Raw genomic sequence first — 21160 nt, forward strand, 5'->3', positions numbered from 1 at the left:
TGTCCATGGAGATCCTGTCTCTAGCCCCATACAGTGGCCGAGTCTTCAGGTCACTGTGCTGGGATGCTGGCTGGACACAGGCTGGTGAACCCAGTCCTGGACCTCCTGACCCTCATCTCTTACTGATCTGACTCTGCTCCCCCATCCACCCATCTTGGCCCCAGGCCCTGCAGCTTTCTGGGTGTTCTCCTGGCAGGAAAGCCTGCCTGCCCCTGGCCTGCTTGAGGAAATGCTGCCTGCAGAGCAGGGGAATGAAGACCCTCGCTTGCACCCTGCTGTTTCTAGAAGCCAGGGCATTGCCTTCCCTGGTAAGGGCTGCTTCTCTGTTGGCCACAGGGCAAATCTTGGGCATTTCCTTTAAAGTAAAGAAGAAAAGTTTCCTTAAAGTTGCCACCAGGTCATGTGGCGCGACCAAGGGACTTTGTAAAATGTGGAATGTGGGACGAAGTCTGCACACCCACTAGGGAACTAAGCCGGCCACCGCCCTTTTGCAATCTCAGGTCGGGTCCGCACGCAGCCCGGGAGTTTCACGAGGAAGGGCACTTCCTCAGGAGGATGCTCACCATTCAGCGGCAATGGTCCCAGAACGCCCGCCCCAAGTGACACACGGCGTGACAGCTGGCCAAGTGTCCGTGCACGTTTGCCAAGAGGTACATGCAGTGCCCAGAGAAACCCCAGAAAGTTGGACTTACCCCTCCTGGCCTGCCTGATCTTTGGGCTCAGCATGTTCCTGCAGCCTTCCGGCCAGCCCCGCGGGGCCGATCATGCTGTCATCCACTTGCCTTTGCTCGTCCTCGCGCCCAGTCGCCCCTCATGCCCTGCTCACTCGGGCCCCCTTGGCTGCTGGCGTCACTTGCTAGGCTCCCTCGGCTCCCTCTCCTGGCTCCGGACTGACGGCTCGCCTTGGACTACATAAACCTTGATGTATTATTTATCCATCCCAGAATTAATTCCCATCCAAGCGGACCATTAAAGCCTCAGTAATCACTGCTGATCAATCACTGGACCAGGGCGGGGCAGTCCCTCCGCCTGGCCTGAGCGCACGCGTGGCTGTCCAAGCCCTGCGCGAGGGGGCGGGGCCGGGCCGAGGGGGCGGGGCCGAGAGGGGCAGGGCCAGCCGGAGACGCGGGGCGCGGTCCTGGCTCCTGAGAGCCTACTGGGGTTCCGGCCGTCCTCTGCTGAGGACAGAGGAAAAGCGCCCAGCTGCCGCTGCCGCCTGGGGGCCACACTCCTTGCCAAGGCCTGGGTGGGAGAGCGCTTTGGTGAGAGGGTGGCCAAGACCTCTCCAGGGCCCAGCCCAAGGGGAGCCGCTTATGAGCTCTCTGAAGTGTTGAAAGTCAGGTGTGTCTGAGAAGGAGCTAGCAGCCCGGCAGTGTTAGCTCCTCAGGAGACTCCCAGCAGGAAGCTGCCTGCTAGGGATACTATTTATGCCTCCTTAGTCAGGCAACAGGAATAAGGGGGCGGGAAGCACTTAGTTCAGGGCTCTGCACACAGGAGGATCTGAAGAGAACAGTGAATCTCTGCTCAATGCCATGTTTCTGTTTGATGCTGGCGTAATTTTAAAGGGTGTGTACTGGGGCTTTGTGAGGAGGGGAATCCAGCCTCAAGATGCTAATAATTACCCAAGGAATGCAATCGTAACAATATCTATCATTTATTAGGCACCTACTATGTGTCAGGCTGATGCTTTACATTCAATATCTCATGTAACCCTCAAACTCCTGAGGCAGGTGCTATTATAATCGCTTTCAAATCTGGAAAACAAGGCACAGCAAGGTTGAATCACTTGCCCAAAGTCACATGGTACCAGGCAGCAGGGTGGGCACTGGAACTCAAGGCTGTGTCCACAGCTTCTGCTGCTCTGTGATGCCAGTGAGCTTCCTCTGTGCCCCTGATAAACACCCCTTTTATCCTCTTAGGCATCTAAGCTTGGGTCTATTTGGGCCTGAAGACTGTGTGACCCTTTCAGCAGCTGGTAAGGAGGGATTTAAACAATGCCCTCCCCTACTTGGATGGCCATGCCCTCCCCCTGACCCTCCACACCCCCTGGAGTGCCCCATGTCCATGGATCCCTAAGTGTCCTGTTGCTGTGTAATCAACTTTAGCAGCTGGAGAGGGAGAGGGCCCACCAGGAGATCACTGTGGCGGTCCTCCCTAGGGAAGAGAATGTGTGCCCTGTGGAGAGGGAAGGGCTGCAGAGCAAGGAGGAAGACTCACCAGGATGTGGTGAGCCACATGGCCGAGCTGGTGGGAGAAGGCAGAGTCAAAGCTCTCTTACTCAGCATCAGGTCACTTGTTCTGGCCTTCAGCTGCTCCTCAGCGGGATGAATGGGTACCTTGGCATAACATTCCAGGTCTTTCATGGTAGCATCCTTGGCCTCCTCTCTGACCTATCTCTTGCCGATGATCTATATGGCCATACACACATACAGCGCCTGCTCCTGTGTGCCCCAGTGACTTTGCCCATGCCCCTGCTTCTGCGTATTCCTGTTTTTGCATGTGCAGCCCTCGCTCTCATGTGACTCTGTGTCTTTGCACATGTAGCTTTGTCTTTGCAAGTGTAGCTCCCTCTCTCTGGAATGCCCTTCTTCACATTGTCTTGTCCCTCTTTGGGCACTTCCCCAGTGAAACTTTCCTGATTCCACCAGCGGAAAGAGCCGCTAAGCACTTCCCCTAGGCCCTTATCTGTGTCCCTCGACTGCCCCTCTTTTATGCCCTCACTGAGCCCCAGGCCGACTCAGGCCAGAAACCTCACAGGAAATACTGGCTGGATGCACAGATCCAAGAAACACCACTGAATGACAGAATTGAACTTTTTCTTTAAGGCCAGGAACAAGCCCTGGTTGGGACAGAGGCCACCCAGGAGTGGGGAAAATGTCAAGCTAGAAAATCTCATGTTGACACCAGGGTCATAGGGCAAGTCCTGTGGCCTGCGACAATGTCTTGAGCAATCAGGAAGCCATTTGTGAGTAATGCAGCCTGGACCAGTTTCTCCAAATGAGGCAAGGAAATGCCCTGAGACTTAGTCTGGGTCCACTCACGCTTGTTTTGGTTAAGAAACCACCTCCAGGCGCTTTTCCTGTGCAGCTGTTTTCCCTGATGACATTAAGTCACTGCATTCACTCGCCTGCTTTTCCAGGGATCAAAATTGGAAGTGGACAAAACCACAGGCTCTGGGCTCAGACCCAGAAGTCAGGCTGAGAAAAGGGCAGGAGCTGATCTGGATTCTGAGTGTGAGAAGGCTGGGGGAGTGGGGATGGTGGGCAAAGTAGCTCTTTTCTTCTCTCCGCCCTAAGACTGTGCTTCCAGTACTTCCTGAGAGGAAGGGTCCACAGAGGCAGGAATTGTAGTCCCTCCATCCTGAAGTTTACCAACCCTGATCTGCAGGAAGCTAGGAGCCTCCCCTTCCTCTGAGGTGACTTGTGGGAGGAAGGAGTGGGGACAAGGGCAGGGCAAGGGGATCTGTTGAACATGTGACCTCCTATAAGCTTTTATTTGAAGAACCAGCCCTACTCTTCTCACTTATAAGTGGGACACCAAGACCAAGGAGTAAGAAATACAGGTCTAGCTTAGCAATAGAGACAGTGAGATGCCTCCTTCCCCACTGCCCCGTGCCTGTCTGCATGGTGCTGCCCTTTCCGGCAGTGGTACTGGGTCTGCCGTCACCTGGTTTCCTGCCTTGAATCAGTCAGCATTTTCTAAGCGCTGTTCAGGGACAAGAGCTAAAGGGTATGTGGAGAGTACACTGAATGGACAGAACTCTCCAGAAGGCATCTACTGAAATGCACACCTCTTGGTGTGATGGCTGCCAATCAACATCAACTGACCCAGAGCCAGGATGCTCTCAAAACAGTAATTCTTAACCTTGGCTGTACATTAGGGAGCTCTGACAGTGAATTCCCATGTCCCATCCCCAGTGGCCCTGATTTAACTAGTCTGGAGTGTTTATCGTCATTGGGAGTTGTAAAAGCTCCTCTAGGGATTCAGCCAGGGTTGAGAACCACAGCCTTAGAAGACAACTGCACATGGGGCTGCCAGAGGTGGTGGTTGCTGGCTGCTATCCTAAGGGAGATTCTTCCCAGGGAGAGGCACATCTGCCAATAAATCTCCTGGCAGAAAGTGGAAAGGGCATCTGTCCCAAGTCCCAACTTGAGACAACTCCACGCAGAGCCACAGGTGTTGTTGGGTAGTCTGTGCACTGCACAAAGGTGTCCAGCAGGGGGAGGTGGGGAGGCTGGATTTGGGCTCCATTGGTAAAGCCTTGTGTTCTGGCACAGGGAGGTGGGGAAGTGTGCAGCTAGAAGGGGGAGCTTTCCTCTAATTTGCGCAAAGGTAACGTATAGATAGCAGAGCCTTGCTTCCCCTGTTCTAGAAACTGCAGGGAGGACCAGAGTAAGCTCCTCTGGAGGCAGAAGGGAGAAACAATGCTACTCTAGCTTTGTGATGCCTGCCCAGGGGTCACCAGCACCTGGGTCCCCAGCCTGCCTGCTTACAGCACTCTGTTCCTGCTGCCAGGAGGCCGATGCCCCCAGCTCCCTTGCATGTCACTCAAGGTCTTCATGGGCAGCTCCCATCTCATACTTCAGTTTCTCCTTCTGTCTATCCCAGTGGTGGGCTGGACCAGCTGGAGTGTACCAATGACATGAGAACTGGTTGTTAAATTTTCAGGAGTTTTGTAAGCCAGTTGTTTAGCAAGAACATTAGAAATTAATGTATATAAACTCATAATTAAATAAACTATTTAACACAAAGGTACTTGTTAGTACCAAAAACTTATAATTTCCAAATCATTTTACTACATTCTATTATTCTGAAGGTAATTGACATCTATTGTTTCTACATGGTGGATAATATATATTATTGGGTTGCTGCCATGCATCCCTCCTCAACTCTAATGTTCAGTGACATCATGCTGGTAGTTTGAAATTGAATGTTGTGGGAATATTTACACCAAGAAAACAAGCAAATGCAATACATCAGAGCTTAAATGATTTGTTTTGTTTTTCCTTCTACAGAGCTGGCTGTTAAGCATTTGCCAGCACATCCCTGGCCCATTTCTACCACAATCACTTTGTCTGCCCCAGTCACTGTAGACTGCCCGTTCTAGGCAGAAGATGCCAGCTCTCTACCCAAACCTTCTTCCTAAGACACAGATGTTCTACATTTCCAGCCTCCTTGCAGTTAGGTGTGACTGCATCCTGGCCATTATACATGAGCAGAAGTGATGTGGTTACTTCTAGGCCTGGCTTCTAGGACCCCTTCTCTTGTCATCCTTCTGAGCTCATTTCTCTTTTCTGGGTGACTGAGATAGTATCACTTTGGAATTCCCATGTAGAAGATGGTAGAGGCCCTGAAGTCTGGGGCCCTGAATGACTGCATGGAGCCAAGCCCTCACTGTCAACCTGGAAGCATCTTGAGAAAAATAGAAATTAACTTCTACTATATTGAGCCATTGCATCGTTGGTCCTCTTCGTTACTATAGCCAACATTCTCACTGGTTACACCCTCCACTCTGCCTGCCCTTCTTCACCTTTTGAACTTTGATGCATTCCTCTAGACCCTGTTCCAGCAGCACCTCCCCGCTCAGTGCTCTACGGTCAGAGTTCAGCACCTTTAACATCCCCCATATCACCCATGCCCAAGGCCAGGGGGACCTTCTACAAGGCTTGTTGCGAGATCTTTAGAGGAGTATGAGCTTTTCCTGCCCCTTCGCCCATAATTTATATATCATCTTTATAGAGAACCTATCATATGCTGAATTTAAAAATATTTTTCCTAGATTTTTAAATTGGGAAACTGTATGGCATTCATCAAAAATGAACTTTTGTGCCACTTTGGTGGCCTTGCCCTGCTTATACTGTAAGCCTGTCCTTGGTCATCTCGCCATTGGGCACTTGGGCGCTGTGGGCTGCTCTGTCATAGTTGGCATGGCCTTTCTCCCGACCCACTGTTCTTGGCTTCAGCTCTGCCGCCTTGGGCCTGAAGTCTGTCTCTGCCCTTTGGTTCCACATCTCTGTACCTTCGCCTTGGCTTTTAATTTCAGTTTTGCTTACATCCTGCAGTCCATGGCAAACCCAGGACCCCAGAAGGGCTCTAAAGCCTGGACTTCTACCTTGCTGGGGTCTTTGTTGTCTTGACACCATGGAGAGAAAGACAAAGACACAGAATTAGGCACTGGGAAACCACCCAGACATACCAGGCCAGAGCAAGAGAGCTCAGACTGGAGCACAGAGGCATTGCTAGGAAAGCCCCTGGATTGTGACCTGTATGCGTGGTATGATTTCTAGAGTCCTTCATCCCTGGTCTGGGAGAAAGGTGGTTAGGGGCACTGAGTTTGCTCAGGCATCATAACCATAGCCTTTTATTTCAACCTCGGTCATAGCCCTTGTCATACACCGTTAATGTTGCAGCAGCTAAGTCAGAGGATGCCTATTGTGTGCTGAATGGATGAATGAGTGGTGCCTCAGCTGGGTTCCAGTGACAGATGCTGAGATAAGAGTTTTTTGTTAGGGATTAACATTTTGCTCAGAAAAAGAGGGAAGCAGGGGCAGGGAGTATCAGAGCACACTGCAAACCTGACAGTATTTCTGCCAGCCCAACTAGAGCTCTGAGCGGATGACCCATTGGAGGGGTCTGGCTTTGGGAAGAGGTGGCCAGGACTGAACTATGTGGCCTTGTGCAGTCATTGCCTTGGAGCCACCCAAGAAGAGATTGAAGTTGGCTGGAAAGCTGAGGCTTACCCTAAAAGAGTGAACATCTAGCAGCTGTCAGCTGACTCTACTCCTGCAGTTGGGCAGTGAGTCCTTTTTGGGAGCAGGCTCATAGTGGCTCAGTTCCATGCCTACTGCACTTGGGCTTTAGAGTTTGCAGAAGCAATTTTAAGCCTCTGTAAATGTTGGATTCAGGAAAACACTACCCATCTGACTCTTTGATCCACTTGGACAACTCTCTGGGCTCCCCATTGACTTGAGCAGCTTTCAGATAGATAAAGAATTTATTCAGGTGTAAAGTCTGTGGGTTTCTCACAAGGGGAAGTTTCTGTTAGAGTGGGTGTGGGACTGACAGTAGCACAGGCACTGCCTGTGAGTGCTGGGGGCTCACAGGGTACCTCGGGAATTGGCTTCAGAAGGACCCCAGCCCACCAGGCCTGATACCCTGGGCTAGGCAGGGTCTCTGCTTCCAGGAGGCAAAGGCTGAGATGAAAGAGTGAAATGTGTCCTCACTATATGGCAGGCCTGTTTCTGGGTCCTGGGAACGTGATGCACTGGGATTCCCAAAAGCTGCCACTCTTTCTAGAAAAGAAGGGCAGAGTCACTGCCAGCATCAGCTGCCCAGGCTCCAAAAGCACCCCCCGCCCTTCCACAACAAGGGACCAACAAGGAAGTGAGTCTGAAATGATTCCCTTCCCTGAAACTTAGGTGGAGTCAGATTTTAGAAAATGATGAATCACCATTTTGATCAGTTTTGCATTATTGAAAATCAAGCCTTCTCCCTTGTGAAAACACCTGCTTGCTGTGTTAAGGCAGGGATTGGAACAGATGGAAAGAGTGGAAATTTCCCAGGCACCTTCTCTCATTGCTCACACCTCTCACCACAGTCAAATTCCTCCCTGCCCCTCTCTTCTGAGCAGATGCTGCAACGCTGACCCTTCCTGTAACTTCCTCCTGCTTTTCTATCCATTTTCCCTCCTTTTGCGTCTTTAATCCCTCCCTCACTGGTGCTTTTTTTCCAAGTTGACAAACTCCCTCAAGTCTTTCCTGCTCTCAAGATTATGCCTCCTCTTCACCTCATCTGTTATAGTGGAATGGAACTTGTTTATTGGCTGTACCATATCTAACCTCTCCCTGTTTTGGAGAAATTCCCCATCTCCCTCTTTGGAAGCTGCAAGGATGGGTCTGCTCTATCTCTGACAGGCAGTTGGACGTGGCCATGTGACTGAGGCTCAGCTGAGCCACCCTGCCTGGGTTTTGAATCTCATCTTAAGTGTGACCCAGAGATGGACAGAGTAGCCTTCTCAGCACTGGTGGCAGGGATGACACCTGCTGTGATGATGAGGCTTTTCCACATATGGTATTCTGCAGGAGTGTCCTGCCCAGGCTCTTCCTGCAAGAAGACTATACTCATGCTTCTTGCTTTTAGGTTCTCTGGAGCCACTACCATTCTGTCCACCTTCCAAAATGGTCCTCCAGCTTCCAAAGGATTTTTCCAAAAATTCTCTTTTCTGGATTTAGCTGGTTTGGATTGCCTTTCTGTGACTTATAACCCACAGAATTCTAACGGATGCCCACATTATGCCTCTCTGCCATGTTCCCCATTCCTCTTCTCCTCTCTCACTTCCTAATCCTTTGAAATCAGCACAGATGGTACAGTCTCCTCCTTGTCCATTTTCTCACTGATGGCATTTCCTTCCCTATTTCTCCAGTTATGCTGTCAACCTCAACACTGCATGTCTCAGGCTGAAAACCATAGGCCATCCTTCCCAATGCTGAGCTTTCGGTTAGGACCGAGTAATCTCAACTCACCAGAAGGTGCTGCTGGATGAGGCCCTCCAACCTCTGATCAACACTTCTTTCCTTCCAATCTTTATTTTGTCATCACCCGTTTCAAAACCCAGCTCCCATCTCAGTGTACACGTTTGGCCTTTGTGAGAATCTCATGCACATGTGCTGCCCTGCTTTACAGAGACCTCGGTGACTCTTCTTTTAAGGCTCCCTTGCCCATCACAGTCTTCTCAATGGAGCAGCTTATACTCGTCATCATGTTACGGCCTCAGTAACCACTACCACTGTCATATGACAGAAACTGTTTTCTTGCAGGTCACTAATGAGCATCTAGCTGCCAAATACCCTCATTACTCATCTACCTCAGTTACAAAAAGACAATCATGAGCTTTATAGTTTAGTAGGAAGATGGTCAGTTCAATGAATCCTTGGTTTGAATTTCTTAATCCAAGAATTCTTCATGGACTGTACCCACTCACCGTATCAGTTGATCTTCTTAATTTATGGACCATTATTGGAACCAGATAGAAGGAAACTTAAGCCAAACCCAAGTTTCCAGTCTTGCTAATTCTTAGACCTAGGTCAGACTTCATGGTGCCATGCCCTGGTGGTACATGACAGAAACACATCTAAGTGGAGAAGTTTAGAAGAGAACTGGATGTAAAACTATGTTGTTTAGAGGAGAATCTTGGCTGGGAATATAACTTTTATAGACCACTGAAAAGAATGAAGGAAAAGAAAAGAAAAGAAAAATAGAGAGGCCAGGATCAAACTATGAGAACCTCCAACATCTAGAAATTGTTAGAAGGAGGATGAAAGTTTACTTAAGGAAGTGCTATGGTTTGAATGGCCCCTCAAAAACTCATGCTGAAATTTAATTGCCATTTTCATGGTATTAAGACGTAAGTCTTTTAAGAGGTGACCAGGCCATAAGGACTCTGCCCTCATGAATGGATTAATGTCATGATTGTGAGATTGAATTGTTATAAAAGCAGGGTTGACATTCTCTTGCATACTCTCTCTTGCCCTCACTTGCCCTTCTGTCTTCTGCCTGGGACTGACATAGCATGAAGGCCCTCACCGGATGCTGGTGCCATGCTCTTGGGCTTCCCATCCTCCAGAACTGTGAGCCAAATACTTTTATGTTCATTATAAATTACTCAGCCTGTAGTATTCTGTTATAGCAGCATAAAATAGACGGGGAGTTAACCAAACATGGGCAGAAAGATGGGAGAAAACCCTAGGGAACATGATATCATAAAAGCCAAAACAGGTTTAGTGTTTTCAAAAGGTAGTGGCTCACTCTGTCAAATGCTGATGAGAAGGTTAGACAGTTGAGAAGAGGACAGTACTTACTGTATTCTGCAAAGGAGAGTTGTTTACAACCTTAACAAGAGTAGCTTCATTATAGGAGTGGAGTAGGATGCCAAACTGAAGTGGATTAAAAATAACTGGTGAATTCCAATTCCAGGAGCATTATGGATTACATGTTCTCCAAATCCCCTCGTGAAAAACCCTCCATGCTCAACAGGCTAAATTTAATATATAATATAGAGCACTCATTTTTAAAATAAATAGCTGAGGAAAATGGTGTCAGTGAAAATGGCAGAGTAAGACATTTCAAAAGTCTGTCTCCTGTAGCGGCAGCGACAACAACAAAAGTGACAAATTAGTGTTTTGGAACTCCAGAAACTAACCAACAGCTTTCATCAGCCAGGAGAATGTTTAATCAGGAAAATCCAGATGAGTTTTAGTAAGAACAGCAAGATTTGTTGCATTTTAACTTATCCTAGTCCCATTCCAACTCTCCAATTAGCAAGAGTTTTGCAAACAACAGCCCTGGTGGTGGTATCATTACTGTAGCAAGCACAATGGACTTTATTTGCAAATAACTAAAATCATTTGTTTTGACTTGCTTGGTAGTTACCTAAAAGCTGGTTAAAAGGCTTGTCTTCATCTCACTTAACCCAGAATTCTTCCAATGCTAAAGCAGATATCTGCAGAATTTTGTCAAAAACATTTAGAAGAAAATGTTTTACTCACTGCTGCCTCAGGCCATGGATAATAGTTGGGGCAAAAAATAGACTAACCTAAAGCTTTGAAGAAAAGGCTGGTAAACAAGACTCTTTGAAGAGTAAGGACTTTGAAGAGCTCCAGCATATACATAAACATGCCAGAGTTGTGTGCATGCTCAGTAAAGACCCCAAAAGACCCAAAACTCTAACCTAAGGCCAAGCTCTAGACTCTGCTCAAGCAGAAAGTGGAAGCTAAGACACAGTTGTAAACTTCTGGGCTGAGTCTTGAAGGCATGCTTCAACACACACACACACACACACACACACACACACACACACAGACACACACACACACAGCAAAGATATGGGAGCACCCCTTGTCCCCAGGTGTTTAAAGAAATCTCTGTCAAATCACTAACATACTGCTAAACTAATGAAACAAAGACTTCTATGGCCGCACATGACAAAGAATACATAACTCACAAAAACTATTTCAGAAAAGTTATTAAAGAAATAAATGATGGAAACTACAATAAGCGGCAACAACAAATTCTGAAAAGAAGAGAACATCTGATCTCCCGAACTGCCATATTACACATTTCAAAGTGTCCAGTTTTCAACAAAAAATTATGGAGCATTCAAAGAAACAAAAAAACTACTGTCCAGAAACAAAGCTACACAAAGTGTGGCTTTTTTTTAATGGGAAAAATAAATTAGTATAACTGTCCAAAATGGAGCTCAGATATTGGACTTACTAGACAAAGACTTTAAATCAGCTATTTAAAATATATTCAAAGAGTTAAAGGAAACCATGTGCAAATAACTAAAGGTAATTGGGAGAATGATGTATCATCAAATAAAGAACATTGATACAGATAAATTATATAAAGAGACCAAACAGAAATTCAGGAGCTAGGAAGGTACAATAGCTGAAATAAAAAATTCACTAGAGATACTCAAGAGCAGATTTGAGCTAGCAGAAGAAAGAAAATCAGTGAATGTGAAGAAGTTCAAACGAAATTATTCAGTTTGAGGAACAGAAAAAAAAATGAAAAAGATGAAGCCTAAGATACCTGTGGGATATTGTGAAGTACAAGGATATCCTGTTTTATTGAGCTCTGCTTTACTGTGTTCACTTCACTTCACTTGGCAGATATCATATTTATTACAAATTAAAATCTGTAGTAATGCTGTGTCAAGTGAATCTATCAGTGTCAATTTTCCAGTAGCACATGCTCAATTAGTGTCTTGGTGTCAACATTTCTTAACAATAAATTATTTTTAAATTAAAGTATATATGTTTTAAGCTAAATGGACTACAACATAGTGAAAATATAACTTCCATATGCACTGGAAAACCAAACATATATGTGGCTTTCTTTTTGTGAGATCCACTTTATTGTGATGACTTGGTATTGAACCTGCAATGTCTCCTAGATATGCCTGCATGTGCATAGTGGAAGTCCCAGAAGGAGAGAAAAAAGAAAAAAATAAAAGAGGACTATTTCAAGAAATAATGGCCACTTCCCAAATTTGATGAAAGTCATGAATCTACATGTCACAAAAGCTCAATGAATTCCATACAGAATAAACTCAGAGAGTTGCACTAAGTCACATTATAATCAAGCTGTCAAAAGCTAGTGTCAAAGAAAGAATCCCAAAAGCAGATAAATGACTTGTCACACACAAAAGATCATCAATGAGATTAGCAGCTAATTTCTCATCAGAGACTAGGGAGGCCAGAAGGCAGTAGAGTGACATATTCAAACTGCCGAAACAAAAACCTCTCAACTGAATTCAATATTGGGTAAAACTATCCTTCAAATGTAAAAGAGCAATAAACAAAAGTTGAACAGTTAATTGTTAGCAGAGCTAACCTACAAGATCTATTAAAGCGAACCCTTCAGGCTAAATGAAAAGACAATAGACAGTAACTAAAATTCACATGAAGAAATTAAAAATAGTATTTAAGATGACTATATAGGCATATACATAATTATTAATTTTTTTGCAACTTAACTTTTTCTCATGTGATTTAAAAGACAACTGCATAAAACCACAATTATAATTCTGCATTAATAGGCCCACAATGTATACAGATGTAATTGGTGATAATAATATAAATTTGGCAGGGGAGAACAGAGATACACAGAAATAAAGTTTTTGTAATACTATTGATATTAAGTTGGTATTAGTCCAAACTAGAGTGTCCTAAATTAAGAAATAATCTGCTGTGCACTCAACACTGGATCACTCAGATATACAAAGCAAATATTAGAGCTAAAGAGAGACATAGACACCAAATACAATGATAATTGTGAACTTCAATACCTCAGTCTCAGTACTGGACAGATAATTTAGACAGAAAATTAACAAAGAGACATTGAATTTAAACTGCACTTTAGGACAAATGGATCTAAAAAACATTTACAGAACAATTCATTTTACAGCTGCAGAATATATATTCTTTTCATCAGCATGTGGAACACTGTTCAGGATGTACCACAAGTTAGGATATAAAACAAGTCTCAAAAATGAAAAATAATTGAAATTATTTCAAGTATCTTTTCTGATCACATTAGAATAAAACTAGAAATCAGCAGGGCACAGTGGCTCATGCCTGTAATCCCAGCACTTTGGGGGGCCAAGGAGGGTGGATCATGAGGTCAGGAGTTTGAGACCAGCCTGGCCAATATGCTGAAACCTCCTCTCTACTGTAAACTATAAAAATTAGCAGGGTATGGTGGTACACACCTGTAGTTCCAGCTACTCAGGAAGCTGAGGCAGGAGAATTTCTTGAACCCTCGAGGCAGAGGTTGCAGTGAGCCGAGATCATGCCACTGCACACCAACCTGGGCAACAGAGTGAGACTTCATCTCAAAAAAACAAGAAAACAACAAAACAAAAACAAACAAACAAACAAAACCCCAAAAAACAAAGAATAAAACTAGAAATCAATTACAAGAGGAACTTTCAAAATCATGCAAACACATGAAAACTAAACAACATGCTCCTGATCAACCAATGGATTGATAAAGACATTTAAAAATCTTCCTTGTAACAAACAAAAATAGAAGCACAACATATCAAAACCTATGTGATGCAACAAAAACAATATTGAGAGGAAAGTTTACAGCGAAAAATGCTTACATCAAAAAAGTAGAAAGATTTCAAGTAAACCTAATAATGCATCTCAAGAATCTAGAAAAGAACAAAACAAACCAAAAATTAGTAGAATAAAAGAAATTATAAATATCAGAGCAGAAATTAGTGCAACTGAGGCTAAAAATACAAAATATCAACAAAATAAAAAGTTGGTTTTTGAAAAAAATAAACAGAAGTGACAAATCAATAGCTAGACTAAGTATGAGAAAAAGAAAGAAGACCCAAATAAATATAATCAGAAACAAAAGAGGAGACATTACCACTGAAACCACCTAAATACAAATGATCATTATAGATTAATATGCACAACTATATACCAACAAATGAGAATAAATAAATTGTTTACAAACCTAATGGAAATAAATAAATTTCTGGACACATACAACCTACCAAGATTTAACTAAGAAGAAATAGAAAACCTGAACAGACCAGTTACAAGTAATGAAATTGAATCTGTCATTAAATGTCTCACATCAAAGAAAAGCCCAAGACCTAATGCAGAATTCTACTAAACATTTAAAGAAGAAATAATACAATTATTTTTCTTAAACTCTTTCAGAAAATTCAAGAGAAGGGAATTCTCCCAAACTCATTCTATGAGCCCACCTATACCTTGATGCCAAAACCAGACAAGGACACGATGATGACAACACTCCAGGTCAATATCCCTGATGAAAATAGATGCAAAAATCCTCAATGAAATATTAGCAAACCAAATCCGGCAGCACATTAAAAAGATCATTCACTATAATCAAGTGGGATTTATCCCAGGGAGGCAAGTGTGTTTCAACATATGCAAATCAAAAAATTTGATATATTAGATCAACAGAATGAAGGACAAAAGCCATGTGATCATCTCAATAGATGTAGAAAAAGCACTTGATAGAATTCAACATTCATTCACAACAAAAATTCTCAACAAGTTAGGTACAAAAGGAATGTATCTCAACACGTGACAGCTGTATATGACAAACCACAGCCTACTTTATACTGAATAGGGAAACATTGAAAGCTTTTCCTTTAGGTAATATGGAATGAGACAAGGATGCCCACTCTCAACACTGTTATTTAACGGTACTGGAAGACTTAGTGCAAGCAATTAGGGATAAATTGAGAAAGTTATAAAGAACATCCAGGTTGCAAAGGAGAAAGTCAAATTGTTCCTCTTTGCAACTGACATGATCTTATATCTAGAAGATTCTAAAAGCCCCACCAACAACTCTTAGAACTGATAAACAAATTCAGTAAAGTTGTAGGATACAAAATCAACATACTGAAGTCTGCAGCATTTGTATACACCAACAGTGAACTAGCGGAAAAAGAAATGAAGAAAGCAATCCTGTTTATAACAGCTATAAAATAAAAATACCCAGGAATAAGTTTAACCAAGGTAGTGAAGGATCTCTACAAGGAAAACTAGAAACACTGATGAAATAAATTGAAGAGAACACACAATATAGAAAGGCATCACATATTCATAAATTAAATAATTAATATTGTGAAAATGACAATCTTACCAAAAGCTCTCTGTGGATTCAGTGCAATTTCTGTAAAATACCAATGACATTCTTCACAGAAATGGAAAAAAAAAAAGCCCAAAATTGTATGGAACCACAAAAGACCCCAAGTAGTCAAAGCAATACTGAGCATAAAGAATAAAGCCGGAGTAATCACACTACTGAACTTAAAAACAAACTCAAAATGTTGGAAACCAAACAGCATGATACTGGCATAAAAACAGACACATAGACCAATGGCAGAGAACAGAGAGCACAGAAATAAATCCACATATTTACAGACAACTGATTTTTGACAAAGGCACAAGAGCATACATTGAAGAAAGGACAGTCTCTTCAATAAATGATGTTGGGGGAACCTGGATATCTATGTGATCTATATGCAGATAAATGAAACTAGACTTCTTTCTCATACTATATACTAAAATCAACCCAAAAAGGATTAAAGACTTAAATGTAAGACCTAAAATTATAAAACTACTAAAAGAAAATATTGGGAAAATGCTTCAGGACATTGGTCTGGGCAAAGATCTTATGAAGAAGATCTCAAACACTAAGGCAACAGAATTAAAAGCAGACAAATGAGATTACGTCAAATGAGAAAAGTTCTGGAAAGCAAAGGAAACAACCAAAAGAATGAATAGACAACCTACAGAATGGAAAAAAAATTTGCAAACTATTTATCTGACAAGGGATTAATATCCATTACATACAAGGAACTCAAATACCTAAAAAACAAAAGAATATCAAATAATATGATTTGCAAATGAACTGGAATGCTAATGAGCAGGCTATTCTAATATGTGATACCCTTAAGTGTTACCTTTGATGAGTAAGAAAATAGATTTATTTGAAGCTATGACAATATAGGTTTCTGGGCCAAAGTCTTGGGAAAAAATGAATCAATATGGCTCCTTTTAGAGCCATATTGAGCCAGGGAGCTGTTTGTTCATACACATGCTTGTGCATGTTTTTGTATAGTTTTGACAGTTTCTGAAGTGTTTTTCATATACTGTCTTTCTATCTTATCATTGCGCATCCCAGATAGGTAGGGCAGACATTATCCTTTCCATTGGTTGGATGGAGAAGCAGCCTCAGAGATGATAAGGGACTTTCTCAAGGTCACTCAGAGCTAGGAGTCACACTCATATCTTCTGGCTCTTCATCTTCATGGATTCCCACTGTGCAATGCCACAGGGTTGCTTTCACCTGGCCACGGAAATCATTTCCATTTTGCTTCAGTTGGGGCCTTGATCATCCCTTGCCTGGACTATCCCAACTCTTCTGCTTGGTTCCTAGCCTCCCAAAACTCTGACTATGCCAACTTGTACTGTTCAGGAGCCATGCTGGGGTCTGAGCTGGAATCTGGCATGGAGAGATGAACTAGCCCAGGGGCTGTGGGTGGAGAGAGGGAATGTTAGTTCTCTCACAGAGGTAGTGAACAAAGTACAAAGGGTGCGAAGTAGGGAGCCACCCCTCTGTCCATAGACAAAGACATTTAGGTTGGAATTTCACATTAATATCAACATCCATGTCAAGATGTCGCCCTACTCTCTGATCAAAATCACCTGTGCACTGGCGCTTGAAGCCCAGGCTCCACAGGCTTGCTGCTTCACCTTCCTCAGAGGAAAGGAGTTCAGGCTGCTAATCACAGACACCCAGGCCTTCACTTTCACTTCGTAAAAGTGGGGGGTCCACATCAAGAGGTGAAGAGCAGGATGTGCAAAGCCCTCTAGTAAGCTTGGTATGCTACAACTGTTGACTGCTCTTTCCAGAAAGCCCAGTGCATGATTGCCTTTGCACAGCCATCCAGGGGATTCCTACACACCTTTGTTTAAGATTCTTTCCTTGTACATGATAGTAGTACATTATACCTGCACTTTTAGAAGTTATCTTTTTTTAAGGCTTGTACATATCCATATGGCTTTATATTTCTTTATTTTTTGCAATAAGTTGTCCTTATTTTTATATTTTGCCTCATTTATTTTGGTTGGTTTAAACCTGCCTCATGTAAACATGTTGGTCATCTCTGTCAGTTTGATAACACTTTTCAGATCATTTGTAATCTTATACTATACACCCAGCTTCCTATGCAATTCATGGGGTTTTTTTTTAATTGTACTTTACGTTCTGGGGTACATGTGTAGATCAGGCAGGATTGTTGCATAGATACACACGTGGCAATGTGGTTTGCTGCCTCCCTATCCCCGTCACCTACATCTGGCATTTCTCCCCATGTTATCCCTCCCCAACCTTTCCACCCCTGCGCTGTCCCTCCCTTGGCCTCCCACAACAGACCCCAGTGTGTGATGCTCCCCTCCCTGTGTCCATGTGTTCTCATTGTTCAACACCCACTTGAGTTAGAACATGCCGTGTTTGATTTTCTGTTCTTGTGTCAGTTTGCTGAGAATAACAGTTAGCAGATTCATCCATGTCCTTACAAAGGACACGAACTCATTGTTTTCTATAGCTGCATAGTATTCCATGGTTTATATATGCCACATTTTCCTTGTCCAGTCTATCATTGATGGGCATTTGGGTAGGTTCCAGGTCTTTGCTATTGTAAACAGTGCCACACTGAACATAAATGTCCACGTATCTTTATAATAGAATGATTTATAATCCTTTGGGTATATACCCAGTAATGAGATTGCTGGATCAAATAGAATTTCTATTTCTAGGTCCTTGAGGAAGCGCCACACTGTCTTCCACAATAGTTGAACTAGTTTACACTCTCACCAACAGTGTAAAAGTGTTCCTATTTCTCCACATCCTCTCCAGCATCTGTTGTCTCCAGATTTTTTTAATGAACTCTATTCTAACTGGCATGAGATGGTATCTCAATGTGGTTTTGATTTGCATTTCTCTAATGACCAGTGATGATGAGCATCTTTTCATATGTTTGTTGGCCTCATATATGTCTTCTTTTGAAAAACGTCTCTTTATTTCCTTCTATCACTTTTGAATGGGTTTGTTTATTTTTTCTTGTAAATCTGTTTTAGTTCTTTATAGATTCTGGATATTAGCCCTTTGACAGATGGGTAGATCGCAAAAATGTTTTCCCATTCTGTTGGTTGCCGGTTCACTCTAATGATTGTTTCTTTTGCTGTGCAGAAGCTCTGGAGGTTAATTAGGTCCCATTTGTCTATTTTGGATTTTGTTGCCAATGCTTTTGGTGTTTCAGTCGTGAAATCCTTGCCTATGCCTATGTCCTGGATGGTTTTGCCTAGCTTTTCCTCTAGGGTTTTTGTGGTGCTAGGTCTCATGTTTAAGTCTGTAGTCCATCTGGAGTTAATTTTAGTGTAAGGTGTCAGGAAGGGGTCCAGTTTCTGTTTTCTGCACATGACTAGCCAGTTTTCCCAACACCATTTATCAAACAGGGAATCCTTTCCCCATTGCTTGTTTTTGTCAGGTTTGTCAAAGATTAGATGGCTGTAGATGTGTGGCATGGCCTCCAAGGTCTCTGTTCTGTTCCATTGGTCTATATGTCTGTTTTGGTACCAGTACCATGCTGTTTTGATTACTGTAGCCTTGTAGTATAGTTTGAAGTCCAGCAGTGTGATGCCTCCAGCTTTGTTCTTTTTGCTGAGGATTGTCTTGGCTATGCGGGCTCTTTTGGTTCCATATGAAGTTTAAGGTGGTTTTTTCCAGTTTTGTGAAGAAGATCATTGTTACCCTGATGGGGATAGCATTGAATCTATAAATTACTTTGGGCAGTATGGCCATTTTCACGATATTGATTTTTCCTAACCATAAGCATGGAATATTTCTCCATTTGTTTGTGTCTTCTCTTATTTCCTTGAGCAGTGGTTTGTAGTTCTCCTTGAAGAGGTCCCTTACATCTTTTGTTAGTTTCATTCCTAGGTATTTTATTCTCTTTGTAGCAATTGTGAATGGGAGTTTGCTCATGATTTGGCTCTCTGTTAGTCTGTTATTGTTGTATAGAAATGCTTGTGATTTTTGCACATTGATTTTGTATCCTGAGACTTTGCTAAAGTTGCTTATCAGTTTCAGGAGATTTTGGGCTGAGACGATGGAGTCTTCCAAATATACAATCATGTTGTCTGCAAACAGAGACAATTTGATTTCCTCTTTTCCTAATTGAATATTGTTTCTTTTTTTTTTCTTGCCTAATTGCTCTGGCTAGAACTTCCAATACTATATTGAATAGGAGTGGTGACAGAGGGCATCCTTGTCTAGTGCCGGATTTCAAAGGGAATCTTCCAGTTTTTGCTCATTCAGTATGATATTGGCTGTAGGTCTGTCATAAATAGCTTTCATTATTTTGAGATATATTCATTCAATATCTAGTTTATTGAGAGTTTTTAGCATAAAGGCTCTTGAATTTTGTCAAAAGACTTCTCTGCATCTTTGAGATAATCATGTGGTTTTTGTCTTTGGTTCTGTTTATGTGGTGGATTATGTTTATAGACTTGCGTATGTTGAACCAGCCTTGCATCCCCAGGATGAAGACTACTTGATCACCCTGTATAAGCTTTTGATGTGCTGTTGCAGTCGGTTTACCAGTATTGTATTGAAGGTTTTTGCATCGATATTCATCATGGATATTGGCCTGAAGTTTTCTTTTTTTGTTGAGTCTCTGCCAAGTTTTGGTATCAGGATGATGTTGGTGTCATAAAGTAATTTGGGAAGGATTCCCTCTTTTTGTATTGTTTGGAATAGTTTCAGAAAGAATGGTACCAGGTCCTCTTTGTACATCTGGTAGAATTCAGCTGTGAACCTGTCTGGACCTGTACTTTTTTTAGTTGGTAGGCTATTAATTGCTGCCTCAACTTCAGTCTTTGTTATTGGCCTGTTCAAGGTTTCAACTTCCTCCTGGTTTAGGCTTGGGAGGGTGCAAGTGTCCAGGAATTTATCCATTTCTTCCAGGTTACTGGTTTATGTGCATAGAATTGTTTAAGTAATCTCTGATTGTAGTTTGTATTTCTGTGGAGTCAGTGGTGATATCCCCTTTATCATTTTTTATTGCATCTATTTGATTCCTCTCCCTTTTCTTTTTTATTAATCCGGTGAGCAGTCTATCTGTTTTGGTGATCTTTTTAAAAAAACAGCTCCTGGGTTTGTTGATTTTTTTGTGTCTTTAACTCCTTCAGTTCTGCTCTGATCTTAGTTATTTCTTGTCTTCTGCTAGGTTTTGAGTTTTTTTTATCTTGTTCCTCTAGCTCTTTCAACTTTGATGATAGAGTGTCGATTTTAGATCTTTCCTCACTTCTCATGTGGGCATTTTTTGCTATAAATTTCCCTCTAGACACTGCTTTAAATGTGTCCCAGAGATTCTGGTACTTTGTGTCTTCATTCTCATTGGTTTCAAAGTACATCTTTATTTCTGCCTTCATTTCATTGTTTATCCAGTCAACAATCAAGAGCCAGTTGTTCAGTTTCCATGAAGTTGTGTGGTTGTGAGTTAGTTTCTTAATCTTGAGTTCTAATTTGATTGCACTGTGGTCTGAGAGACTGTTTGTTATGATTTCCATTATTTTGCATTTGCTGAGGAGTGATTTACTTCCAATTATGTGATCAATTTTAGAGTAGGTGCCATGTGGTGCTGAGAAGAATATATATTCTGTGTATTTAGGGTGGAGATTTCTGTAGATGTCTATTAGGTCTGCTTGGTCCAGATCTGAGTTCATGTCCTGGATATCCTTGTTAATTTTCTCATCCTTGTCTCATTGATCTGTCTAATATTGACAGTGGGGTGTTAAAGTATCCCACTATTATTGTGTGGGAGTCTGTCTCTTTGTAGGTTATTAAGAACTTGCTTTATGTTACCTTTATGTACAGGGTGCTCCTGTGTTGGGTGCATATATATTTAGGATTGTTAGTTCTTGTTGCCTTGATCCTTTTACCATTATGTAATGCCCTTCTTTGTCTCTTTTGATCTTTGTTGGTTTAAAGTCCATTTTATCAGAGACTAGGATTGCAACTCCTGCTTTTTTTTTTT

The 21160-nt window shown here is 42.7% G+C and overlaps 1 protein-coding gene across 14 annotated transcripts in view; it reads right to left on the bottom strand.

Moving 5' to 3' along the window:
* ARHGAP22 (Rho GTPase activating protein 22) overlaps positions 1 to 21160 on the bottom strand; it is a 217522-nt gene that overhangs the window by 157123 nt on the left and 39239 nt on the right. For 2 of the 14 annotated variants that reach the window (XM_017504663.1, XM_017504665.2), the window contains exon 1: positions 693 to 1065. The exons of 10 other annotated variants lie outside the window; for them this stretch is intronic. In XM_017504663.1, coding sequence (XP_017360152.1) covers positions 693 to 726 — 34 coding nt within the window. In that variant the 5' untranslated portion in view covers positions 727 to 1065. Of the gene's footprint in view, positions 1 to 692; positions 1066 to 21160 lie in introns of those variants that run through there. 2 more of the 14 variants (XM_037729975.1, XM_037729981.1) reach the window with 1 other exon arrangement.

This window comes from Cebus imitator, unplaced genomic scaffold (assembly GCF_001604975.1).
Source record: "Cebus imitator isolate Cc_AM_T3 unplaced genomic scaffold, Cebus_imitator-1.0 Scaffold326, whole genome shotgun sequence".
Taxonomy (NCBI): Eukaryota; Metazoa; Chordata; class Mammalia; order Primates; family Cebidae; genus Cebus; species Cebus imitator.